The sequence below is a fragment of the Notamacropus eugenii genome, chromosome 6 (genome assembly GCF_028372415.1).
Source record: "Notamacropus eugenii isolate mMacEug1 chromosome 6, mMacEug1.pri_v2, whole genome shotgun sequence".
NCBI lineage: Eukaryota > Metazoa > Chordata > Mammalia > Diprotodontia > Macropodidae > Notamacropus > Notamacropus eugenii.
This window is the reverse complement of record NC_092877.1, coordinates 9,422,359-9,447,018: the sequence shown is the minus strand read 5'-3', so window position 1 is coordinate 9,447,018 and position 24,660 is coordinate 9,422,359. Positions and strand designations below refer to the sequence as shown.

General features: G+C 38.3%; 1 protein-coding gene across 1 annotated transcript; it reads left to right on the top strand.

Annotated features, from left to right (window-relative positions):
* Positions 1-17,198: 17,198 nt before the first annotated feature.
* On the top strand, positions 17,199-24,123 carry LOC140511101 (actin, cytoplasmic 2-like). Its single transcript, XM_072620093.1, has 3 exons — positions 17,199-17,222; positions 17,858-18,574; positions 23,719-24,123. Exons 1-3 carry the CDS (start codon positions 17,199-17,201, stop codon positions 24,121-24,123), a joined length of 1,146 nt encoding a protein of 381 aa, XP_072476194.1.
* The last annotated feature ends 537 nt before the right edge of the window (positions 24,124-24,660 follow it).

Below are 24,660 nucleotides of genomic sequence, written 5' to 3'. Positions count from 1 at the left end.
TTGCTGGGGGTAATTCTCCAGCAAGTTCTGTGTGCTCTCTTATGGGGATGTCTCATATCTCACCATTCACACTCCTCTGATTCTACATCTGTGAGCCTTAGTTTTTCTTTTACACAACAGGGATAATACATTACCTTCAACACAGGAATGTTGTACGGAAAGAGCTTTTGAAAACTCAAGTGCCATACAAATGGGAATTACTAAGTGACTACTATATTTCATGAATTCTGGATGCAAAACAAAAGTCAAGCAGCCCCCTTATCTCGATGTGTTATCTCAAGGAGAAGGGATATATTTGCACAAATATACGTGTTTACATATTATATAATATATCATATACTCAGACATTTTATAATACATATGACACAATGCACATATATACATGTGTTCTGTATTTATATATATGTATATTACATATCTAGATGGAAAAATAGGCTCAAATGAACACAAGGTACCTTGAGAAGTAAATGTATGATTAGCTTGAGCAGTCAGGGAAAGTATTAGACCCTTGCAAGAAGCTTCACTATACTGTGGAGAGATTCAGTCTACAAGACGATGCTCTAGGTGCTCAAAGTTTCATATCTGGGAGACATTATTGGAAAACAGTTGTGCTTGGGACATTCTTCTTCTTTATTAGACATTTATGAGTAGAACTGGAGAGATTTCACTATCCCCTACTGAATGCTACCTTTTGAGTCAGACAAAATAGCTATATGGTCTACAGTCTACACTAGCAATTCTTAAGCTATAGGTCATGATTCAACAGTAAAAGGTTTCTGAATGAACGAGCAAAAATTAATTAAAAGTAAAATGTTCAAGGGGTGGAGCCATGATGGCTGAGTAGAAAGACACACCACTAGAAGCTCTGCCCCCACAGCCCATAAAATACCTGTAAAAATGACTCTAAACAAATTCTAGAGCAGCAGAAGTCACAAAATGACAAAGTGAAAGGGATTTCCAGCCCAAGGAAGCCTGGAAGGCCAGCATAAAAGGTCTGTTGCACCAGGCACTGAGTGGAGCATAAAACAGTCTTGGTTGTGCTGCGACAGGGACAGGACTGGAACAGGCTTCAAGGCACCACTGGCAGGAGCTGGAATTCCCAGATTCCTCAGCCCACAAACACCAAAGATAGCTTCAAAGGTCAGTGAGAAAGATCTCTTACCTAGGTGAGAAAGGTGTAGGGTCCTTCTGCCCTAGCCCCAGCCCCAGGCAGCTCCAGCTTGCAGCAGCAGCTTCCATTGTTGGAGCCCTGGTCTAAAGACACTGGAGGAATCACGGAATCTCAACCCTGAGTGGAAGCCCTTGGGTGAGGAAGAAGATTGACTGGCATGGTGGAGCTGGTGGAGGGTCTGGAGAAGAAATTCTACTAGCAGATCCTGGGAAGAAAAGAGTGCTTGTACTTGCTACCAGACCAGACTGCAGATCAAGAGAGGACTAAACTCCTCTCCCTTGAACTGTGACACCTTGGAGGAGCTGAGAACCTACAGGTCCTCAGAGTATACTCTCCTCTTGACAAAGAACTCAAAAGTCAAGTAACTGACTGGGAAAATGCCCCCAAAAAGGGGGAAAAAAAAGATAATAGAAGATTATTTTCATAGTGAGCAGGTGTTGTTTTCCATCCTTTTGGATGAGGAAGAACAATGAATCCCACCAGAGTAAGACCTAGAAGTCAAGGCTTCTGCATGCAAACCCTCTAAAATAAATATGCAATGGCCTCAGGTCACAGAAGAGCTCAAAAAAGATTTTGAAAATCAAGTAAGAGAGATGGAGAAAAAATCGGGAAGAGAAATGAGAGCAATGCAAGAAAGTCATGAAAAGTGAGTTGAGACTCAAAAAATGCTGAAGAAACTAATACCTTTAAAAATAGGCTAACCTAAATGGCAAAGGAAGCCCAAAAAGTCAATGAGAAGAAGAATGCTTTAAAAAGCAGAATTAGCCAAATGGAAAAGGAGATTCAAAAGTTCACTGAAGAAAATAGTTCTTCAAAAATTAGAATGGAGCAGAAGGAAGCTAATGATTTTATGAGAAACCAAGAAATTACAAAACAAAAACAAAGGGATGAAAAAAATAGAAGACAATGTGAAATACCTCACTGGAAATAACAACTGACCTGAAAAAGAGATCCAGGAGAGACAATTTAAAAATTATGGGACTACCTGAAAGCCATGATCAAAAAAACAGCCTAGACATCATCTTCATGAAATTATCAAGAAAAACTGCCCTCACATTCTAGCATCACAGGGCAAAATAAATATTAAAAGAATCCACCGATCACCACTTGAAAGAGATCAAAATAGAAACTCGTGGGAATACTGTAGCTGAATTCCAGAGTTCCCAGGTCAAGGAGAAAATATTGCAAGCAACTAGAAAGAAATAATTCGAGTATTGTGGAAATACAATCAAGATAACACAAGACCTAGCTGCTTCTACATTAGGGGATCAAAAGGTTTGGAATAAGATTTTCCAGAAGTCAAAGGAACTAGGATTAAAACCAAGAATCACTTATCCAGCAAAACTGAGTATAATATTTCAGGTGGAAAATTGGTCATTCAATGAAACAGAGGATTTTTAAGCGTTCTTGATGAAAAAACCAGAGTTGAAAAGAAAATTTGACTTTCAAACAGAAAAATCAAGAGAAGCATGAAAAGGTAAACAGGAAATAGAAATTACAAAGGAGTTACTAAGGGTCAACTATTTACATTCCTAAATGGAAAGATAAAATTTGTAACTCTTGAAACTTTTCTCAGTATTTGGGTAGTTGGTGGAATTATACATACATACATACATACATACATACATACATACATACATATATATACATATATGTGTGTATGTATATATGTATATATATATATACACGTGTGTGTGTGTGTGTGTGTGGCATAGAGTGAGTTGAATACAAAGGGATGATATCTAAAAATAAAATTAAAGGGTGAGAGAGGAATATAATGGGATGAGAAAGGGAGAAATAGAATGGGGCAAATTATCTCTCGTAAAAAAAAAGACAGGATAAAGCTTTTTCAATGGAGGGGAAAAGGAGAGGTGAGAATACAAAAGTGAAGCTTACTCTCATCACATTTAGCTTAAGGAGGGAATAACATGCACACACAATTTGGTATGAAAATCTATCTTACACTATGGGAAAGTAGGGAAGAAGGACATAAGTGGAGTGTGGGGGGATGATAGAAGGGAAGACAAATGAGAGGAGTGGGGAAATAGAAGTAAACACTTTTGAGGAGGGATAAGGTCAAAGGAGAGAATAGAATAACTGGGGGAACAGGATAGGATGGAGAGAAATACAGTTAATCTTGCACAACATGACTATTATGGAAGTCTTTGGCAAAGCTACACATGTATTGCCTATATTGAATTACTTGCCTTCTCAGTGGGGATTGGTGGGGATGGAGGAAGGGAGAGAAGTTGGAACTCAAAGTTTTAGGACCTAACGTTGAGAACTATTTTTGAATGTAACTGGGACATAAGAAATAATGTAATGGGGTATAGAAATCTGTCTTGCCCTCCAAGAAAAGAGAGAAGATAGATATAAGGGAAGGGAGGGGTGCCATAGAAGGGAGGGTAGATTGGGGGAAGGAGTAGTCAGAACGTACATTGTTTTGGGGTGGGGGAGGGGAGAGATGGGGAGAAAATTTGAAACTCAAAATCTTATGGAAATGCATATTGAAAACTAAAAATAAATAAATTGAAAAAAATATCAAATGTGCAAGGAATCTGAGGTGTTTCTAATAGTGCTTGTCTGTGTTACATGCATAGCTGCACCACAGCATTGATTTGAGAACAAAGCATGTACATGTTCCATGTTGAATGCCCTCAGGCCATGCAACACCAGGAAATGATGCTGAAATGCAAAAAAAGGGTTGCAAGTGGAAAAAGTTTAAGAAACTCTGATCTATACCATGCTTTAGAAGAGTATTCATTTAAGAGGGAAGCTCTACAAAGAAAGGAATCTTCTTGCATTATTGGAGACCTTAGGTTTTGTGAGGTAGACTCTAGATACCACATTTACACATTCATCAGATTCTTTCTAGAGCTTCTCTAGGTTATATTTTCCATTGTTCTCTACTCTAAGAATAAAAGTATTCTCATTGTTTACCTGGAGTAAGATGAAGATGAAGAAACCCCATATCCTGACCACAACCATAGTATTTGCCTTAAAACTTCCTCCAGAGGGAAACCAAGCCCCTGACACCCTTGTGCGATCTTTTATCCTATATCATGATGCCCCTTGTTCTGAGAGCAGGGATAAATTCGTCTTAATTTGAAATATTCAGGCCATGTATGACATAATAGAGTGGAATCTCCATGAGATATATTGGCAGTCCACAGATGAGTGAAAGAATATATTTAACAAAATATGTTAAATTTAGAAAATGTAAGAATGGGTGGAGCCAAGATGGCAGAGTAGAAAGACACATATACCCTAGTGCTTCCCCCGCAGCCCACAAAATACCTGTAAAAAATGACTCAACAAATTCTAGAGCAGCAGAAGGCACAGAACAACAGAGTGAAAGAGGTTTCCAGACAAAAGTAACCTGGAAGGACGATGTGGAAAGGTCTATCTCACGGGATACTGAGCAGAGTGGAGTTCAGCCCTGGCCACGTGGCACTGGGAGGAACAGGACCTGAACAAACCTCCTGGGCAGAATTCCCAGCAGGGAGGGTCCCAAATCCCTCAACTCACAAGCAACAAAGAAAACTCCAAAGGTCAGTGTGAGAGGGCTTTCCCAGCTTGGCAAGAGGGAAAGGCCCCAGGAAGCGATAGAGGCAGCAGTAGCAGCAACAGGTGCAGTGGAATATCTGATGTAGAGGATTTTCAAGTATTCATGATGAAAAGACCAGAACTGAATAGAAATTTGGACTTTCAAACGTAAGAATCATGAAAAGGTAAAAAGGAAAGAGAAATAATAAAGGACTTGCTAAAGCTGAGCTGTTACATTCCTATGTGGAAAGATAATATTTGTAACTCTTGAGACTTTTCTCAGTATTTCGGTAGGTGGAGGGATTACACACACACACACACACACACACACACACACACACACATACACATTATATATAGACAGAGAGTACAGGTTGAGTTGAATCAGAAGAGATGATATACATAAAAATTAAATTAAGGGGTGATAAAGGAAAATATTGGAAGGAGAAAGGAAGAAATGGAATGAGGCAGCCTATCACTCATAAAAGAGATAAGAAAAACCTTGTTCAATGGAGGAGAAAAGGGACGAGATGAGAAGAGAAAAGTGAAACTTAATCTCTTCACATATGGCTTAAGGACAGAATAGCATGCTCACTCAATTTGATGTGAAATTCTATCTTACACTATAGGAAAGTAGGGGACAAGGGGACAAGTGGGGTGAGGGAATGATAGAAGAGAGGGCAAATGGGAGAAGGGAGTAAACATCTTTGGGAAGGGACAAGGTCAAATGAAAGAATAGAAAAAAAAGAGGGGGAAAGGGTAGGATGAAGGGCAATATAGTTAGTCTTACACAACATGACTATTATGGAAGTCTTCTACAAAATGACACATATATAGTCTGTATTGAGTTGCTTGCCTTCTCAGTGGGGATGGCTAGGGAGGGAGGGAGAGAGAGAAATTGTAATTCAAAATATTAGAAACGAATGGTGAGAATTATTACTGCATATATCTGAGAAATAAGAAATACAGGTAATGGGGTATAGAAATTTATCTTGCCCTACAAGAAAAGAGAAAAGATGAGGATAGGGGAAGGGTGGGGAGTGATAGAAGGGAAGATACACTGAGGGAAGAAGTAATCATAATGCAAGGTATTATTGGGTGGAGGTAGGGGAGAGATGAGGAGAAAAACTGGAACTCAAAATTTTGTGGAAATGATTGTCAAAATCTAAAAATAATTAAATAAATACTAAAATTAAAATGTAAGAATGAAGAAGCTGATTTCCAAAAGACTTGAATGGAAACAAAAATGACTTACCAAAGAATCAAAAGTAAATATAACAAAATTATAAAGAACAAGCAGGATTCAAATGTAGATTTATGAGAAGACATTCCTACTGTACCCCTTGATAGAGGTGGGAGGTACACAGATGTCACACACTGCATGTTTTTTGGACATTCTCAATGTATCAACCAGTTATGCTGATTTTTTTTTCTCTCTCTAAAATCCAATTACTTGTGTTCTGGGAAGACTCTTGGGGGAGACGACCCAGAGAGAATACATGGAACACTATTGTAAGTTAGAAAGAGAAAACATCAATAAAATTATTTTTGAAAAGCCATAATTATTTTTATATCTTGAGGAAGTTGGTTTGTAGCAGGAAGGGAGTTGGGGCAGGAATTATGCTGCTAAGTATGCTTCATTTTTACTCCTGAAAAACATGTGATCTTGGAATTTGTGTATTTTTTTCTTTTTTATTATTATCATTTTGTTTTCAGGGATCTACAATCACTTCCATATATCTTAGATATTTCCCCTCCCTCCCCCTTCCCCTCCTACATCCCCACACCCTCCCTGAGATGGCCTACAGTTTTATATAGGTTCTACACATTCATTCCTATTAAATACATTCTCACCTTAGTCATGTTGCATAGAAGAATTAAAAGGAATGGGAGAAATCATAAAACAAAACAAAACATGATTCAAAAGGATATGATGTGCTTCATTCTGCAATCGAATTCCATAGTTCTTTTTCTGGATGTGGAAGGCATTTTACCTTAGCAGAACACTGGGAATTATTTAAGTCCTTGCATTGCAATGAAGTACTACATCTACCAGAAAAATTTCTCGCAGAATGTGATTGTTGCTGTGTACAAAGTTCTCCTGGTTCTGCTTCTTCAGCTCAGCATCAGTTCATATAAGACTTTCCAGGACTTTCTGAAATCTTCCTTTTCATCATTTCTTATACCATAGTAGTATTCCATTACGTTCATATACCACAATATATTCAACCATTCCTGATTTGATGGACATCCCCTTCATTTCCAGTTTTTGGCCACCACTAAGAGAGCGGCTATGAATACTTTTTTACATATGGGAGCCTTTCCCATTTTTATGATATCTTGGGAATACAGTCCTAGAAGCAATATTGCTAGGTCAAAGAGTATGCACATTTTTTGCAACCCTTTGGGAATAGTTCCAAATTGCTTTCCAGAATGGCTGGATCGGCTCACACCTCCACCAACAATGAAATAGTGTTCCAACTCTCCCACATCTTCTCCAACATTTATCATCTTCCTGTTTTCTCATGTTAGCCAATCTGATAGGTGTGATGTGATACCTCAGGGTTGTTTTGGTTTGCATCTCTCTAATCAATAGTAATTTAGAGCGTTATTTTATGCGACTATGGATAGCTTTAATATCTTCCTCTGAAAACTGCCTGTTCATATCCTTTGACCATTTATCAATTGGCGAATGACTTACATTATTGTACATTTGAATACTTTCTCTAAGTATTTTAGAAATGAGGCAGTAGTTGCAAAAATCTTTCCCAGTTTTCTGCTTCCCTCCTAATCTTGGTACCATTGGATTTTTAGCATTGGTTGTCCAAACTTTTTCAAATTAATGTAATCAAAATTATCCATTTTGCACTTCATAATGTTTTTTTATCCCTTACTTACTCAAAAATTCTTCGCTTCTCCATAAATCTGATAAATACACTGTTCCTTGCTCCACCAATTTATTTATAATAGCAATCTTTATACCCAGATCACATACCCATTTGGACTTTATTCTTGTGTACAGTGTCAGGTATTGGTCTATGCCTAGCTTCTGCCACACTGTTATGAGTTTTCCCAGCAATTTTTGTCGAATAATGTGTTCTTAGCCCAGAAGATGGAGTCCTTCAGTTTATCAAATGGTAGATTGATATACTCATTGACTATGGTGTCTTGAGTACCTAACCCTTCCACTGATATATCCTTCTCTTTCTTAGCCAGTACCAAGTAGTTTTGACAATTATTGTTATTAATACAATTTGAGGTATAGTAGAGCTAGGGTACCTTCTCTAGCATTTCTTTTAAATAGTTCTCTTGATATTCTGGACCTTTTGTTCTTTCAGATGAATCTGGATATTATTTTTTCTACCTCTAGAAAATAACTATCTGATAATTTGATTACTATGGCACTAAATAGGTAAATTAATTTAGGTAAAATTGCCATTTTTGTTATGTTGCCTTGGCCTATGCATGAGAAACTGATGTTTTTCCACTTACTTAGATCTGACTTTATTTGCATGAAAAGTATTTGGTAATTGTGTTCATATAGTCCCTGAGTTTGTTTTGGCAGGGAGAATCCCAAATATTTTATGGTATCCACCCTAACTTCATTTGAGATTTCTCTTTCTATCTTTTGCTGTTGGTCTTTGTTAATAATATATAGCAATGCAGAAGATTTGTGTGGGTTTATTTTGTAACCTGCAACTTTGCCAAAGATGATTATTATTTCAAGTATTTTTTTACTTGACTCTGGGATTCTCTCAGTATATCATCATGTAGTCTGCAAAGAGTGATTACTTTGTTTCTTTTTTACTTATTCTATCCCTTTAGTTTCTTTTTCTTCTCTTACTGCTAAAGCTAACATTTCTAGTACCATATTGAATAATAGTGGTGATAATAGACATCCTTGTTTCACCCCTGATTTTATTGGAAATGCATCTAGCTTATCCCCATTGCATATAATGCTTGCTGAAGGTTTTAGGCAGATACTGCTTATTATTTGATGGAAATTTCCATTTATTTCTATGTTGTCCAGTGTTTTCAGTAGCAATGGTTGATGTATTTTGTCAAAAGCTTTCTCTGGATCTACTGAGATAATCATCTGATTTTTGTTAGTTTTGTTGTTGGTATGATTAATAATACAAACAATTTTCCTAATATTGAACCAGCCCTGCATTCTTGGTATAAATCTTACCTGATCTTAATGTAGTATTCTCTTGATAAGTTGCTGTATTCTTTTTGCTAATATCTTATTTAAAATTTTTGCATGTATATTTATTAGATAAATTGGTCTACAATTTTCTTTCTGTTTTGCTTCTTCCTGGTTTAGGCATCAAAACCATATTTGTGTCATTAAAAAAAATTGAGAGGACTCCTTCTTCCTAAATTTTCCCAAATAGTCTATGTAGTATTGGAATTAGCTGTTCTTTAAATGTTTGATAGAATTCACTTCTAAATTCATTCAGCCCTGGAGATTTTTTCCTAGGGAGTTCATTGGTAGCTTGTTCAATTTCTTTTTCTGAGATGGGGTTATTTAAGTATTCAACTTCCTCTTCTGTTAATCTGGGCAACTTGTATTTTTTAAAGTAATCATTCATTTCATTTAGATTGCCAAATTTATGGGCATAGAGTTGGGCAAAGTGATTTCCAATTATTGTTTTAATTTAATCCTCTTTGCATGTGAGTTCACCCTTTTCATTATTGATATTGGTAATTTGGTTTTCTTCTTTCTTTTTTTTTAGTCAAATTGACCAATAGTTTTTCAATTTTATTGGATTTTTCATCAAATCAACTCTTAGTTTTATTTATTAGTTCAATAACTTTCTTAATTTCAATGCTATCAATCTCTCATTTGGTTTTCAGTATTTCTAATTTGGTATTTACTTAGAGATTTTCAATATTTTCTTTTTCTAGCTTTTTCAACAGCATGCCAAATTCATTGATCTCCTCTTTCCCTATTTTATTCATGTAGACATTCAAAGATATAAAACTGCCCCTAAGAACTACTTTTTCAGTGTCCAATAAGATTTGGTAGGTTGTCTTATTATTTTCATACTCTTCAATTATTTGATTATTTGATTGTTTCTATAGTTTGTTGTTAAGCCCACTCATTCTTAAAGATTAGATTATTTAGTTTCCAATTATTTTTTGGTCTCTTCCCCTGGAATTTTATTACATATAATATTATTTAAATTATGACTGGAGAAGGATGCATTGACTATCTCTGTCTGTCTTCCCTGAATTGTGAGGTTTTTATCCCCTAGTACATGGTCCATTCTTGAATATGTGCCATGCAGCACTGAGAAAAGGGTATATTCCTTTCTATCCTCATTGAATTTTCTCCACAGATCTATCATATCTACTTTATCCAGACTTTTATTCACCTCCTTAACTTCTTTCTTGTTTCTTTTGAGGTTAGATTTCTCAAATTCAGAGAGAAGGAAGTTGAGATCCCCCACTAGTATAGCTTTGCTGTCTGTTTCTTCCTGTAACTCCTTTAACTTCTCTTCTAAGAATCTGGATGCTATACCACTTGGAGTATATATGTTTAGTAATGATATTGCTTCCTTGTCTATGGTGCCTTTTAGCAGGACATAGATTCCTTCCTCATCTCTTTTGATTAGATCTATTTTTTGCATTTATCCAATTTTCCTTTCTATGGAATTGTTCTCTTCAGTGAATTCTTTATTCGTACTTTTAAAATCATTGGTCAATTTTTCTTCTGTTTCTCTAGTTTGGCTTTTAAAATCTTTCTTCAATTCTTCCAAGAGTGTTCTTTGTGCTTCTGACCAGGTCATAGTCCCTTCTCAAGTTTCAGATGGGAGTACGGTCTCAATGCTGACCTCTTTGGTATTTGTCTTTTGGTCCTTGTCCCTACAGAAAGATTCTATGGTCTTTTCTTTCCTGTTTTGCTTCTTACTCACGATGATGATGATGCTTTTTGTGTTGTGGCCTCTGGTTCTTTCGGTTAGAAGCTAAAGTGCTGCGGCTTACCTGGTGCTGAGTTGACTGGTGTGAGAAAATAGAGGCTAGGTGAAGTCTTTTTGTTTTTCCCCAGATTTATCCTTGAGCTAGCTTATTAGGTCTGGCGGAAGGGAGATCTGGCCACAGGAGGTCTCCTCTGCTGAGCTAGAGCATAGGAAAGCTCAGCAGTTGGTGATCGTGACTGCTCTAGTCTCTTCCCAGTTCCCCTGTGGGGCTGAGGAATGGCTGGTGCTCTGGTGTTGGTGGTTTTGAGGTTCCACTCCCCTGGGGCTCTGGATGTCCTCCCAGTTTACTGAGGTGGGGCTGTCTGGGACAGTTCCTGTTCTTCACTGGTCCCTTTCTGTCACAGCAAGAGGGATTCTTCTTAGCGATTTTCCTAGCCTCATGTGCTACTAGACTCTTTGCCCCTTCTGTTGGATTTTTCTAGGGAAATATTTTATGGTTCTTTCAAGGTCAACAAGGGGAGGGGGAGAGAGCATTTACTCATCACTCCGCCATTTTTGGCTCCCAGAAGTTCAAGTACGTGACTTATAGGCATTTAGTCTGCTGGCTGAGAGTCTCAGGAGCAGCTGTTGCAGATACCTGGGGTTCTGTGGTTCTCACTCTCTTGGCTCTGCTGGACTCCCTTCCTGGGATGATATGCTTAAGATTCTGCAGTGCAGCCACTGCCTCAGACTGCCCAGGGTTTCCTGCTCAGCCCTGTTGCAGTGGGGACATGCTGGTATAGCCTGTGTGCTGTGGGCTATCCGCTCCTCCACCCCCACAGAACAGAAACTTCCCATCAACCTTCCAGTCTGTCCTGGGCTGTGAATCTGCCAGAGTGTTGAATTCCACCCTTCCGAAGTTTCATCCCATTCTCTTCTTAGAGTTATGTGATGGAGTTTATATAAGAGTTTAGGTGAATAGTTCCTCTAACTCCACCATCTTGGCTCCTTCTGTGCGTATTTTTCTTGAAATAAATTTTTTTTTGCCTCAGTGATCCAGTAGTCATAGTTGGCCTGGAATTTGTGAAAGAGGAATTTTATGTGTCTTAACACTAATCTCATGCATAATATCTTAAATGTTAGAAATCAAGAAAAGAAATCAACCTTAGGGGGAGAGGATTAATACTGATCCTGTATCATTCTCCTATTGATCATAATTACAAGTACCTTATATTGCTCTGTAACTGTTTTTTGTCTTGCAGCTGCTTAAGTCATGCATGTCTCTGTCTCTGAGTTTAGTTTAGAGTTAGCTGGCCCATATAGGGTTATGTTTAATATTTCATGTATTCTTATCTTAAGGAATTTAACTGACCTTGGAGTATGTGTGAGAAAGCAAGGGAATCTGGGCTTGATACCTTATTCCACCAAGTTTTCCTTTAAAGATGTCTGGCTGGCTGTCCAAGTCTTACTCAACAAAGAACACTTCTTAGTCTCATGAGATAAAAAAGATGGTGGTGGTGTGTGTGTGGAGGGGTGGGGGATAGAAAGGGATTGGTGCTAGCACCCAATACCAAATCTCCAACCAATCATTTTGTTCCCCATCCCTCAGCTCTGTAATCAATCACGTTGCCCTTATTCTCATAATGTTGTGTCCTCTGCTCTATTCTTTGTTTTATTCTGTCCAAAACCTATATGAGGGGAACTATCTTTTTGATCAGTCTTTGGTATTAATGGAGGAAGCCATGGATCCATTTATTGACAGGTAGCATGATCTTGCTAATAAATGTTATTGTGCTAAGAGATCTGCTGCAATTTACCCTTTTACTAAAATTTCAGTCATTACAGGGGACATTGTAGTTGTCCTTAAGTATTTGAATGAGTTTCAGGTAGAAGGATTAGGCAGAACCTAGAGCAGTGGGTGTATGTTAGCTCTAGTTGTTAAGGATTTTGTTCTCAGGATTAAATCTACAGTTTAGATTTATAAAACGGTAGAAATAATTTTGGATATGGAGTTCAAGGACCTGCCTTTGAACTGCAATGTGCATTGTTATATGGAGGATGTTGATTAAGGAACTGAAACATTCTAGACCTTAGTTTCTACCATTCTAAAATGAGCAGGTTGGGATAGATAACCTCTACAGTCACCACTTTCTTTTCAATTTATGCTACTATGAAACCAGAGAAATTGGGAGGCCAAATTAGCTTACAACATTATAAAAGTTTAAAAAGAGTAAAATATGGATTTGATTTCAAAGAAATTCTTTTTATAATTAGAACTATCCCATTATTATCTCTTACAATGAGTTTCTCCTTATAGAAGCACTTCAAACCAAAGATGGTTTCATTCTTTTCATATGGGTTGCAGAGAAGATTAGTTTCTTCTTATATTTGTTGAAGTAGATAGCCCTGAAAGTCCCTTATGTCTGTGAAATTCTGTAAATAGCTTTCTAGAATTTTATGGATCATTTAGCTATACTCTTTCATTTTAGAGATAATAAAAGTGATCCTTAATATTACAATTAAAGTTTGAAAGCATATTTAAGTTCTGTGTCTTATTTGAGTTTCTCAACAATCTTGCCAACTATGGTGCCACAAATAACTTCATAATTCCACAGCTAACAAGTGTCTGTGATGAGATCTGACTTAAAAAGAATCATTTTCTCCCCAGTGGAGGTATTCAAAATGTTAGATAACTACTGGTCAGGATGTTGTAGTATTCTTGAGGGATGGTAAGATAATTGGGTTATATAGACTTTCAGGTTCTTTCCAACTTTAGCATATTGCAATGGTCAAAAATCTGACTTGGTTTATCCATTTCTCTTTCCTCTCTGAAGTATACCTGCTCATTTTCCATTTGAGAAATCTGAGGACTAAAACATTTACCTGTCTTGATCAAAATCATACAGGTAGTCATTTAGAAGTGGGATGTTGTTCCCAGAACTTTTTATTCAGAACTCTTTCTACTCTTTTCTTAAGCTAATAAAATTTTATTTGGGACATTTGATGTCAAGGGTACCACTGTCCTTTCAATTAAAAGCTCAGTGTCATTGTGAATCCTCACTCTTACTCACCCTACATTTTTAATCTATTTTAAAATCTGGTCCTTTCTACTTTTATATCGTCTCTCAGATATGTGCCCTTCTAGCAGCTCACATAATCGCAACCCTAGTACAGATCATTATCACTCTTTTTCTCAACTATTTCAATAGATTTCAGCTTGTTTCCTTGTCTCTACTCATTCTAATGTAACCTCTACTCAATTATCAAATGAATTTTTCCAAAAAGTAGATCTAACCATGCCACTCCCTCTACTCAATGATTAACAATGTTTCTCTATAACCTTCAGGGATCAAATGTGAACTTCTCTTACATGGAAAACAGTTAGTCTATTGGCCCCTCCCTATCGTTCTAGTAATCTTACTCTATATTGTCTTCTGGATATTGTATGATACAGCTGTACTGATTTACTTGCAGTTCCTAAAATATTACCATCATCAGTCTCTGTCTTTTCGTTGACTGTCTCCATTTTTAGAATGCTCTTCTTTCTTACCTTTAACTTCTCATTTTCCTAGATTCCTTAAGGATTCAGTTCACATTCCACCTTCTTTACAAGTGACCCCTTCTCTTAGATTATTTTCCATTTCATATTCCCATTCTTATATGCTCCTAGATATTTGCATGTTGGTAACCCATTAGAATATAAGCTCCTTGAGAATAGGGGATCTTTCTGATTTCTTATTTCAATTGTTAGCACAGTGTCTAACACATAACGCATTTAATAAATGTTTACTGTCTACCAAGAATTGTTGGAGTCATCAAATTGGAGGCTCATAGGATATTAATGTTGAAAGGAGCTCAAAGTCCAGTTACTCTACCCACTACATAGAATAAAGGTACCCACCCACAATATTCATTTTTGTGGATCATACAGTCATTACCACAAAACTTTCAAGAATCTCCAGTAACCATGAAGCTATATATCAGCTGATGTTTCCTGTACCTTTGACAACCCATACTTGCTAATTGAGTACTGACTTTCTCTTTATGATCATTCCTTCCAGATTTCCAATTGGAAGCCCAGTTTGAGGCAACACAGGTGGAGTGACAGACTGGGCATAAATGAACATGACTGAGAGGTGTCCATTTAGATGCCAATGTGTTAGTTAAATATTTCAATTAACTTGTCTTGTCATGCTCATTTTTTCACCTCATGATAGGCTTCTAATCACCCTTCAGACAAGTGCTTCCCCAAGTAGCATAGGAATTTTGCCAGAGCAACTAAAACAGTCTCATTGCAAACCCAGGATAGTCATCTCTTTCTGCCCCCTTAATCTCATCCCAAAAAATATCTCACCACAAATCAAAGTAAAAATGTTCTGTTCAATGAAACAATTATGTTAAACATCTGCTGGAATATGTTTGCAAATTATTTCAAACCTGATCAGGCAATGATACCTTCATATTCTTGTGGGCTGAACTTCAGATATCCCAAATTATGAGACTCTTTCTAAGAGGGAGTGAGGAAGATGGGGTTCTTTCTTCTAAAATTTTAAAAGTTTACAAATGACTTGGTAAACATTAAAAGTCATGGCAGTCATCTAGAAAATAAATAGAAAAGAACAGAATTGGAGTTTACAGAAGCATATTGAAATATATTAGCTCAGCAATTCAATTCAGTTAAAAATCTTTACTGTCCAAATATTGTGTTTCAAGGATCATGCTAGATGATAAAGAAAGAAAAAAGAAGAAATACGCATAATAATCCTTGTCTCCAGAAAGTTTACATGCTATTCAAGGGGCACATTGTACATACAAAAGAGAAAATACAAATAAATATATATTAATTTCAAGAGGCAGAGAGTACTTATAAAGATGGATCTTGAAAACTGCATGTTGAGGTAATCAGGAGATGGTTCATAGAAGATAGAGATGGAGAGGAAGAGCATGGTAACCATGAGAATAGATGAGTATGAGAGGTTTGATGAATTGTACATAATTCAGGAAGCATGGATGTAGGTATTATAGGAAAGAGGTGGAATATCACAAGTGAGGAATAACTACTTTATTATTTTTTATCATTTTATCTTCATTTTTATGATTTTTTAAATTTTATCATTAAAATTTAAATTATAAACTAGAAAAAACCATAAATATTAACATAGTCATATACAGTGAAAGCAGAGTCAAGGATAGGAGTGAGAATATATATATTAAAATTTGATACTTTTAAATATTTTACTTGTGTCACATACACACACATTTAACATTATAATATTGACACTGGTTTCTTAGTTTGTGTCCCCTTCTGGAATAACTTTAATTCCCTTCTCTGTATTTTTGTTATTGTTTCATTGACTCTCTTTTCTCATTTCTTTTTGTGTTCTCTCCTTGCTTTATTAATTATCTAATTCATTTGTATCTAAATCAATATCTACATTTACTTAGATCAATTTAGGTATCATTATACTTATCCATTTTAGCTAGCTAATTTTATTTGAAGATCAAATGTGTGACTATTTCATCTACAAAGGCTTAGAGTTAGACAACTGTCATGACTAAATCTTATCTCCTTTCGTTTATTGTGACTTCTCTACTTTCTTATCCCTCCTTTTTTGTTATCTTTTTCAATCGGTTAATTTATGAGCAGGAAAAAAAAGAAGCCAGTATATATCAAGAACACAATATGACTGATAAATAACTTGTCATCATCACAATGTTTAGATATATAGTGACAGATTTATGAAAAGCCACTAAGAGTCACTTAGGCATTGGTATGAGGAATATAGTTAAGGAAATGTATGACTGGAAAAAAAAAAAACAGTGAACCATTCAGGAAGTGAGAGAATAATGACAGATGGACAGCTCAAGTGGTATACTAAGATTAAGCAGTTATGAATTGACAACATAGGCAATAGGCAGCATGTTGAAATGGAAAGAATGCCCAAATTACACTAAGAAGATCTGGATTCAAATCTGTTCACTTTCACTGTTTGCCTGTGTGATCATGAGTCATTAACTTTTTTTTTTTATTTGCATTTGTGGCTTTATCTTTCTCTTGGCCTCAGTTTACTGATCTGTGAAATTTGTTGACTGAATTGATGGCTTCTAAGAACACTTTTCACTACAGATATCTATTCTAATGATATCAAAGACCTCTTTAGTTCTCCAATATGATCCTAAGAGTTTAAAAATGTGAATGGATTTTGAGCCACACTAATATAAAAGATATTAACATTGATACACTCATGAGTCTATTGAGTCTTTAACATATCATGTTTAGGATGTTTTGTGGAGGAAGAAGGTCCACAAGTGACATGGATTCTGAATAAAGAGAAAAATTGCTGACAGAAGAAGCAAATGCTTTAAAACAAGGTCGTAATTAAGGCAAATGAGCTAGTTCCCTCAAATTAAGCTAATGAAAATATTTCTCCCTTTTAAAATACTATAAGATATTATACATGATGATTTTTTTTTCTATTGGAAAAATTCAGGTCTGTCTATCAGGACCTTAAGGCAGCAAATTAAAGACCTCAAAGAACCTATTTAGAGAGAGAGGAACAAATGAGATAAATATTACCATGAATTTTCAAGTACAGCCGGTAGTAAGTAGCAGCAATCAAGGCCCATTTTCTCTTTTCTGGTTAAGCAAACACACACACACACACACACACACACACACACACACACACACACACACAGACTTATATCCTGGAAACACGATGACCCTAAGTGATAAATCTCCATCCCTTTTGGCAGCAGACACTGCTGGGAGGAGAGAGACTGAGCAGCATGACAGAATAGTGTGGAGAAGTTGTGTGAGGACTAGTTTTCAGAGGTCATTTACACTTTTTGGCTTTTTCTCCCAGTTTATTTCCAGCTATGATCCTGTGAAATGGACATAGAGCTCAATTATACTTTATAAATGAAAAGAGAAACAAAGTCTAATCATTCACATTTTTCTAGTTTAGTATGATGAAGTTTCTGCAATGTTGTCATTTTGGTCTCTTTAAAAAATGGGCAACAGGCTGGGAGCTCTTCAACCTAGCGTGCACTCACCTTCCCCCTGCAACATCACCTCCTCTCTCTCTGTCTCTCTGTCTTTCTGTCTCTGTCTCTGTCTCTGTCTCTGTCTCTGTCTCTCTCTCTCTCTCTCTCTCTCTCTCTCTCTCTCTCTCTCTCTCTCTCTCTCTCTCTCTCTCTCTCTCTCTCTCTCTCTGTTGAACTTGTCATTTCAAAGTTTGCCACAGATGAAGATATTGCTGCTCTCATTGTTCTCAATGGCTCTGGAATGTGCAAAGCTAGCTTTGCAGGAGACGATGGTCTTCGGGCCGTCTTCATCTCCATTGTTGGGCACTCCACAAATCAGGGTGTGATAGTGGGTATGGGCCAGAAAGACAGCTATATGGGGGATGAGGCCCAGAGCAAGAGAGATATTCTGATCCTGAAATATCCCATTAAATGTGGTATTGTCCCCAACTGGGATGACATGGAGAAGATCTGGCATCATACTTTCCATGTGGTCCCTGAAGAGCATCCTGTGCTGCTCACAGAAGCCCCTCTCAATCCCAAAGCCAACAGAGGAAAGATGATCCAGATTATGTTTGAGACCTTCAACACCACAGCCAGGTATATTGCCATCCAGGCTGTCCTGTCCCTGTATGCCTATGATGGTATCACTGACATTGTGATGGACTCTGGTGATGGTGTGACCCACACTGTGCCCATCTGTAAAGGTTATGCCCTTCCCCATGCCATCCTCCATCTGCACCTGACTAGCCATAATCTGATGGACTACTTCATGAAGATCTTGACCAAGAGAGGGTACAGTTTCACTACCACAGCTGAGAGGGAAATTGTGTGTGACATCAAGGAGAAGCTGTGTTATGTTACCCTAGACTTTGAGCAGGAAGTGGCTACTGCTGCATCTAGCTCCTCTCTAGAAAAGAGCTATGAGAGGGGAGGAGCCAAGATGGCGGAGTAGAAACATACACATATGCTAGCTCCTAACCCACAGCCCATAAAATACCTGTAAAGAAGAACTCCCAACAAATTCTGGAGCAGCAGAAGCCACAGAACAATGGAGTGGAGGAGATTTCTGTTCCAGAGAGACCTGAAAAATGGACACCAAAGGTCTGTCACGCACTGGACCCAGAGCAGAGCCCAGCTCTGCCTTGGCCATGCAGCACCAAGGGGAGCAGATCAGAGCAGGCTTCAGGGACAGAATCTCCAGCTGAAGCGCAGGTCCCCCCACCCACAGGCGCCAAAGGTCAGTGAGAGAGTCTTTTCAGCTTGCCAAGAGGGGAGCAGGGTGTCTCCATAACTCAGGCCTCCCTGGGAGGCAGCAGAGGGGTCAGCAGCAGACAAGGGCTCCCAAAGCAGGCAGGAGCTTGGATCCATTGTTGAAGGTCTCCCCATAAACCACCCATGTGGCTGCCCTGGCCCACCCGATCACCTGAACTTAATTTCACACTGAATAACAGCCCCGCCCCCACCAAAAGCCCTGAGGCTGGGAAGCATCTTTTGAATCTCAGACCCCAAGCACTAGCTGGGTGGATCTGGTGGCAGAGTGGATGTGGAAAGGAAACTCAGAAGTCAAGTAACTGGCTGGGAAAGTGCCCAGAAAAGGGAAAAAAAAATAAGACCATAGAAGATTACTTTCTTGATGAACAGATATCTCCCCCCATCCTTCCAGATGAGGAAGAAAAATGCTTACCATCAGGGAAAGACATAGAAGTCAAGGATTCTGTATCCCAAACATCGAAAATGAATATTCAATGGGTTCAGGCCATGGAAGAACTCAAAAAGGATTTTGAAAATCAAGTTAGAGAGGTGGAGGAAAAACTGGAAAGAGAAATGAGAGAGATGCAAGAAATGCATGAAAAGCAGGTCAATATTCCACAGCACAGTGGAGCAAAGGAGATTTCTGTTCCAGAGGGACCTGCAAATATCTCGTAAAAGGTCCATCACACTGCAGATGTGGAGCCCAGCCCAGCCCTGCCGGAGCCGCAGCACGGAGAGGACCAGATCTGAGCAGGCTTCAGGGACAGGATCTCCAGAGGCTGTGCCAGTCCCTCCACCCACAGGTGACAGGGGTCAGTGAGAGGGTCTTCTTGGCAGGTCGAGAGGGGAGTGGGGTGCCCCCATAACTCAGGCCCCCTCGGGAGGCAGTAGCTGACGCAGCAGCAGACCAGGGCTCCACAAGCAGGCAGGAGCCTGGATCCATTGTTGAAGGTCTCTGAATAAACCCCCTGAGGGAACTGAGCCTGAGAGGAGGCCCTGCCCTGACCTGAGCACCTGAACTTAATCTCACACTGAATAGCAGCCCTGTCCCTGCCGAAGCCCCGAGGCTGGGGAGCAGCATTTGAATCTCAGACTCCAAACTCTGGCTGGGAGGATCAGGAGGCGAGGTGGGTGTGAGGAAAATATTCAGAGGTCAAGTCACTGGCTGGGAAAATGTCCAGAAAAGGGAAAAGAAATAAGACTATGGAAGGTTGCTTTCTTAGTGAACAGGCATCTCCTCCCTTCCCTTCTGATGAGGAAGAACAATGCTTACCATCAGGCAAAGACATAGAAGTCAAGGCCTCTGTATCCCAAAGATCCAGAATAAATATTCTGTGGGCTCAGGCCATGGAAGAGCTCAAAAAGGATTTTGAAAATCAACTTAGACAGGTGGAGGAAAAGCTGGGAAGAGAAATGAGAGATATGCAGTCAAAGCATGAACAGCAGGTCAGCACCCTGCTAAAGGAGACCCAAAAAAATGCTGAAGAAAATAACACCTTGAAAAACAGGCTAACTCAATTGTCAAAAGAGGTTCAAAAAGCCAATGAGGAGAAGAATGCTTCCAAAAGCAGAATTAGCCAAATGGAAGAGGAGGTTCAAAAGCTCACTGAAGAAAATATTTCTTTGAAAATTAGAATGGAACAGATGGAGGCTAATGACTTTATGAGAAACCAAGAAATCACAAAACAAAACCAAAAGAATGAAAAAATGGAAGATAATGGGAAATATCTCATTGGAAAAACAACTGACCTGGAAAATAGATCCAGGAAAGACAATTTAAAAATTATGGTATTACCTGAATGCCTTCATGAAAAAAAGAGCCTAGACATCATCTTTCATTAAATTATAAAGGAAAACTGCCCTGAGATTCTAGACCCAGGGGGCAAAATAAATATTGAAAGAATCCACAGATCACCTCCTGAAAGAGATCCAAAAAGAGACACTCCTAGGAACATTGTGGCCAAATTCCAGAGTTCCCTGGTCAAGGAGAAAATATTTCAAGCAGCTAGAAAGAAACAATTCAAGTATTGTGGAAATACAATCAGGATAACACAAGATCTAGCAGCTTCTACATTAAGGGATTGAAGGGCATGGAATAGGATATTCCAGAAGTCAAAGGAACTAGGACTAAAACCAAGAATCACCTACCCAGCAAAACTGAGTATAATACTTCAGGGGAAAAATTGGTCTTTCAATGAAATAGAAGACTTTCAAGCATTCTTGATGAAAAGACCAGAGCCAAAAAGCAAATTTGACTTTCAAACACAAGAATCAAGAGAAGCATGAAAAGGTGAACAGCAAAGAGAAGTCATAAGCTGAACTGTTTACATTCCTACATGGAAAGACAATATTTGTAACTCTTGAAACTTTTCAGTATCTGGGTACTGGGTGGGATTACACACACACACACATGCACACACACACACATACACACATAGAGACAGAGTGCACAGAGTGAATTGAAGAAGATGGGATCATATCTTCAAAAAATGAAATCAAGCAGTGAGAGAGAAATACATTGGAAGGAGAAAGGGAGAAATGGAATGGGGCAAATTATCTCTCATAAAAGAGGCAAGCAAAAGACTTATTAGTGGAGGGATAAAGAGGGGAGGTGAGAGAAAAACATGAAGTTTACTCTCATCACATTTCACTAAAGGAAGGAATAAAATGCACACTCATTTTGGTATGAAAACCTATCTTACAATACAGGAAAGTGGGGGATAAGGGGATAAGCAGAGTGGGGGGGATGATGGAAGGGAGGGCATGGGGAGGATGGAGCAATTTGAGGTCGACACTCATGGGGAGGGATAGGATCAAAAAAAAGTATAGAAGTAAGGGGGACAGGATAGGATGGAGGGAAATATAGTTAGTCTTATACAACACGACTGTTATGGAAGTCATTTGTAAAACTACACAGATTTGGCCTATATGGAATTGCCTGCCTTCCAAAGGGAAAGGATGGGGAGGGAGGGAGATAAAGAAGTTGGAACTCAAAGTTTTAGGAACAACTGTCGAGTACTGTTCTTGCCACTAGGAGATAAGAAATACAGGTAAAGGGGTATAGAAAGAAAGTTATCTGGCCCTACAGGACAAAAGAGAAGATGGAGACAAGGGCAGAGAGGGAAGATAGAAGAGAGAGCAGATTGGTGATAGGGGCAATTAGAATGCTCAGTGTCTGGCGGGGGGGGACAAAAGGGGAGAAAATTTGGAACCCAAAATTTTGTTGAAGTGAATGTCAAATAAATAAATTTAAAAAAAAAGAAAAAGAAAAAAAATTATATGCAAAAAAAAAAAAATTATCGGCCTACCTGAAAGCCATGATCAAAAAAAGATCCTAGACATCATCTTTCACGAAATTATCAAGGAAAAGTGCCCTGCGATTCTAGAACCAGTGGGCAAAACAAGTATTCAAGGAATCCACAAATCACCTCCTGAAAGAGATCCAAAAAGAGAAACTCCTAGGAACATTGTGGCCAAATTCCAGAGTTCCCAGGTCAAGGAGAAAATATTGCAAGCAGCTAGAAAGAAACAATTCAAGTATTGTGGAAATACAATCAGGATAACACAAGATCTAGCAGCTTCTACATTAAGGGATTGAAGGGCATGGAATATGATATTCCAGAATTCAAAAGAACTAGGACTAAAACCAAAAATCACCTACACAGAACAACTGAGTATAATACTTTAGGGGAAAAAATAGTCTTTCAAGGAAATCGAGGACTTTCAAGCATTTTTGATGAAAAGACCAGAGCTGAAAAGAAAATTTGACCTTCAAACACAAGAATGAAGAGAAGCATGAAAAGGTAAACAGCAAAGATAAGTCATAAGTGACTTACTAAAGTTGAACTCTTTACATTCTTACATGGAAAGACAATATTTGTAACTCTTGAAACTTTTCAGTATCTGGGTAGTTGGTAGGATTACACACACACACACACACACACACACACACACACACACAAAGAGAGACAGAGAGCACAGAGTGATTTGAATAGGATTGGATCATATTTTTAAAAAATGAAATGAAGTGGTGAGAGAGATATATTGGGAGGAGAAAGGGAGAAATGGAATGGGGCAAATTGTCTCTCATAAAAGAGGCAAGCAAAAGACTTTTTAGTGAAGGGAAAAAGAAGGGAGGTGAGAGAAAAACATGAAGTTTACTCTCATCACATTTCACTAAAGGAAGGAATAAAATGCATACTCATTTTGGTATGAAAACCTATCTTAAAATACAGGAAAGTGGGGGAGAAGGGGATAAGGAGAGTGGGGGGAATGATAGAAGGGAGGGCAATGGGAGGCAGGAGCAATTTGAAGTCAACACTCTTGGGGAGGGACAGGATCAAAAGAGAGAATAGAAGTAATGGGGGGCAGGATAGGATGGAGGGAAATATAGTTAATCTTATACAACACGACTATTATGGAAGTCGTTTGCAAAACTACACAGATATGACCTATATTGAATTGCTTGCCTTCCCAACGGGAATGGGTGGGGAGGGAGGGAGGAAGAGAAGTTGGAACTCAAAGTTTTAGGAACAACTGTCGAATACTGTTCTTGTTACTAGGAAATAAGAAGTACAGGTAATGGGCTATAGAAAGTTATTTGGCCCTACAGGACAAAAGAGAAGATGGGGACAAAGGAAGGGAGGGATGACAGAAGAGAGGGAAGACTGGTGATAGGGGCAATTAGGATGCTTGGTGTTTTGGAGTGGGGAGAGGGGACAAATAGGGAGAAAATTTGGAACCCAAAATTTTGTGAAAATGAATGTTAAAAGTTAAATAAATTATTAAAAAAAAAAAAGAAAAGAAAAGAGCTATGATCTCCCTGATGGTCTGGTTATCACCACTGGCAATGAGAGGTTCTGGTTCAAAGAAGCTTTCTTCCAGCCATCTTTCTTGGGTATGGAATCCTGTGGAACCCACGAAACTTCATTCAATTCAATCATGAAGTATGATGTTGACATCCGTAAGAATTTGCATGCCAAAATCATATTGTCTGGTGGTACCACCATGTACTCAGGCATTGCCAACAGGATACAGAAGGAGATTATAGTCCTACCTCCCAGAACAATGAAAATCAAGATCATTGCCCCACCTGAGTGCAAATACTTCGTCTGGATTGGAGGCTCCATTCTGGCGACTCTATCCACCTTCCAGCAGATGTGGATCAGCAAGCAGGAGGGTGATCAATTTGGGCCCTCTGTTGTCAACTGCAAATGCTTCTAACTGGACTGTGTGTTGTGTTTTTGTTTGTTTGGTTTTTTCTGTTTTTGTCAAAAGGGTGTGACATGATAATTGCCCAAAAAAAGAAGTGAGATTGGTTTGACTTTAGTTGTTTTTGTTTTGTTTTGGTTTTTGGTTTTGTTTGGGGTTTTTTTGGTGCTTGACTCAGGATTTAAAAACTGAAATGGTGAAGGTGATGAGCGGTCTAAGTATGTGAGAGGCAAACATTCCCAAAATTCTACAGTGCATCTTCAGGACTCTGATTGTACTTTTGTTTTTACGGTTTTTGTTTAAATAGTAATTCCAAATATTGTACAATTCAGTCACAGAGTTAGGAGCCTCCGTGAAGACTGTCCTCTGCTAGAACAAAACGGTTAAGTAACAAATCCAGATGGGGAGGGTGGGAGTGGGGAAGGTATCAGTATTGTTTTATATGTAACTTAATTTAATCCTTTAAAAAAAACTTGTTGTATCTTCTGTCTTAATACTAGTCCCTTTTTAAAAAAAATGTCAGCCATATTGAATGACCTCCTAAATTCC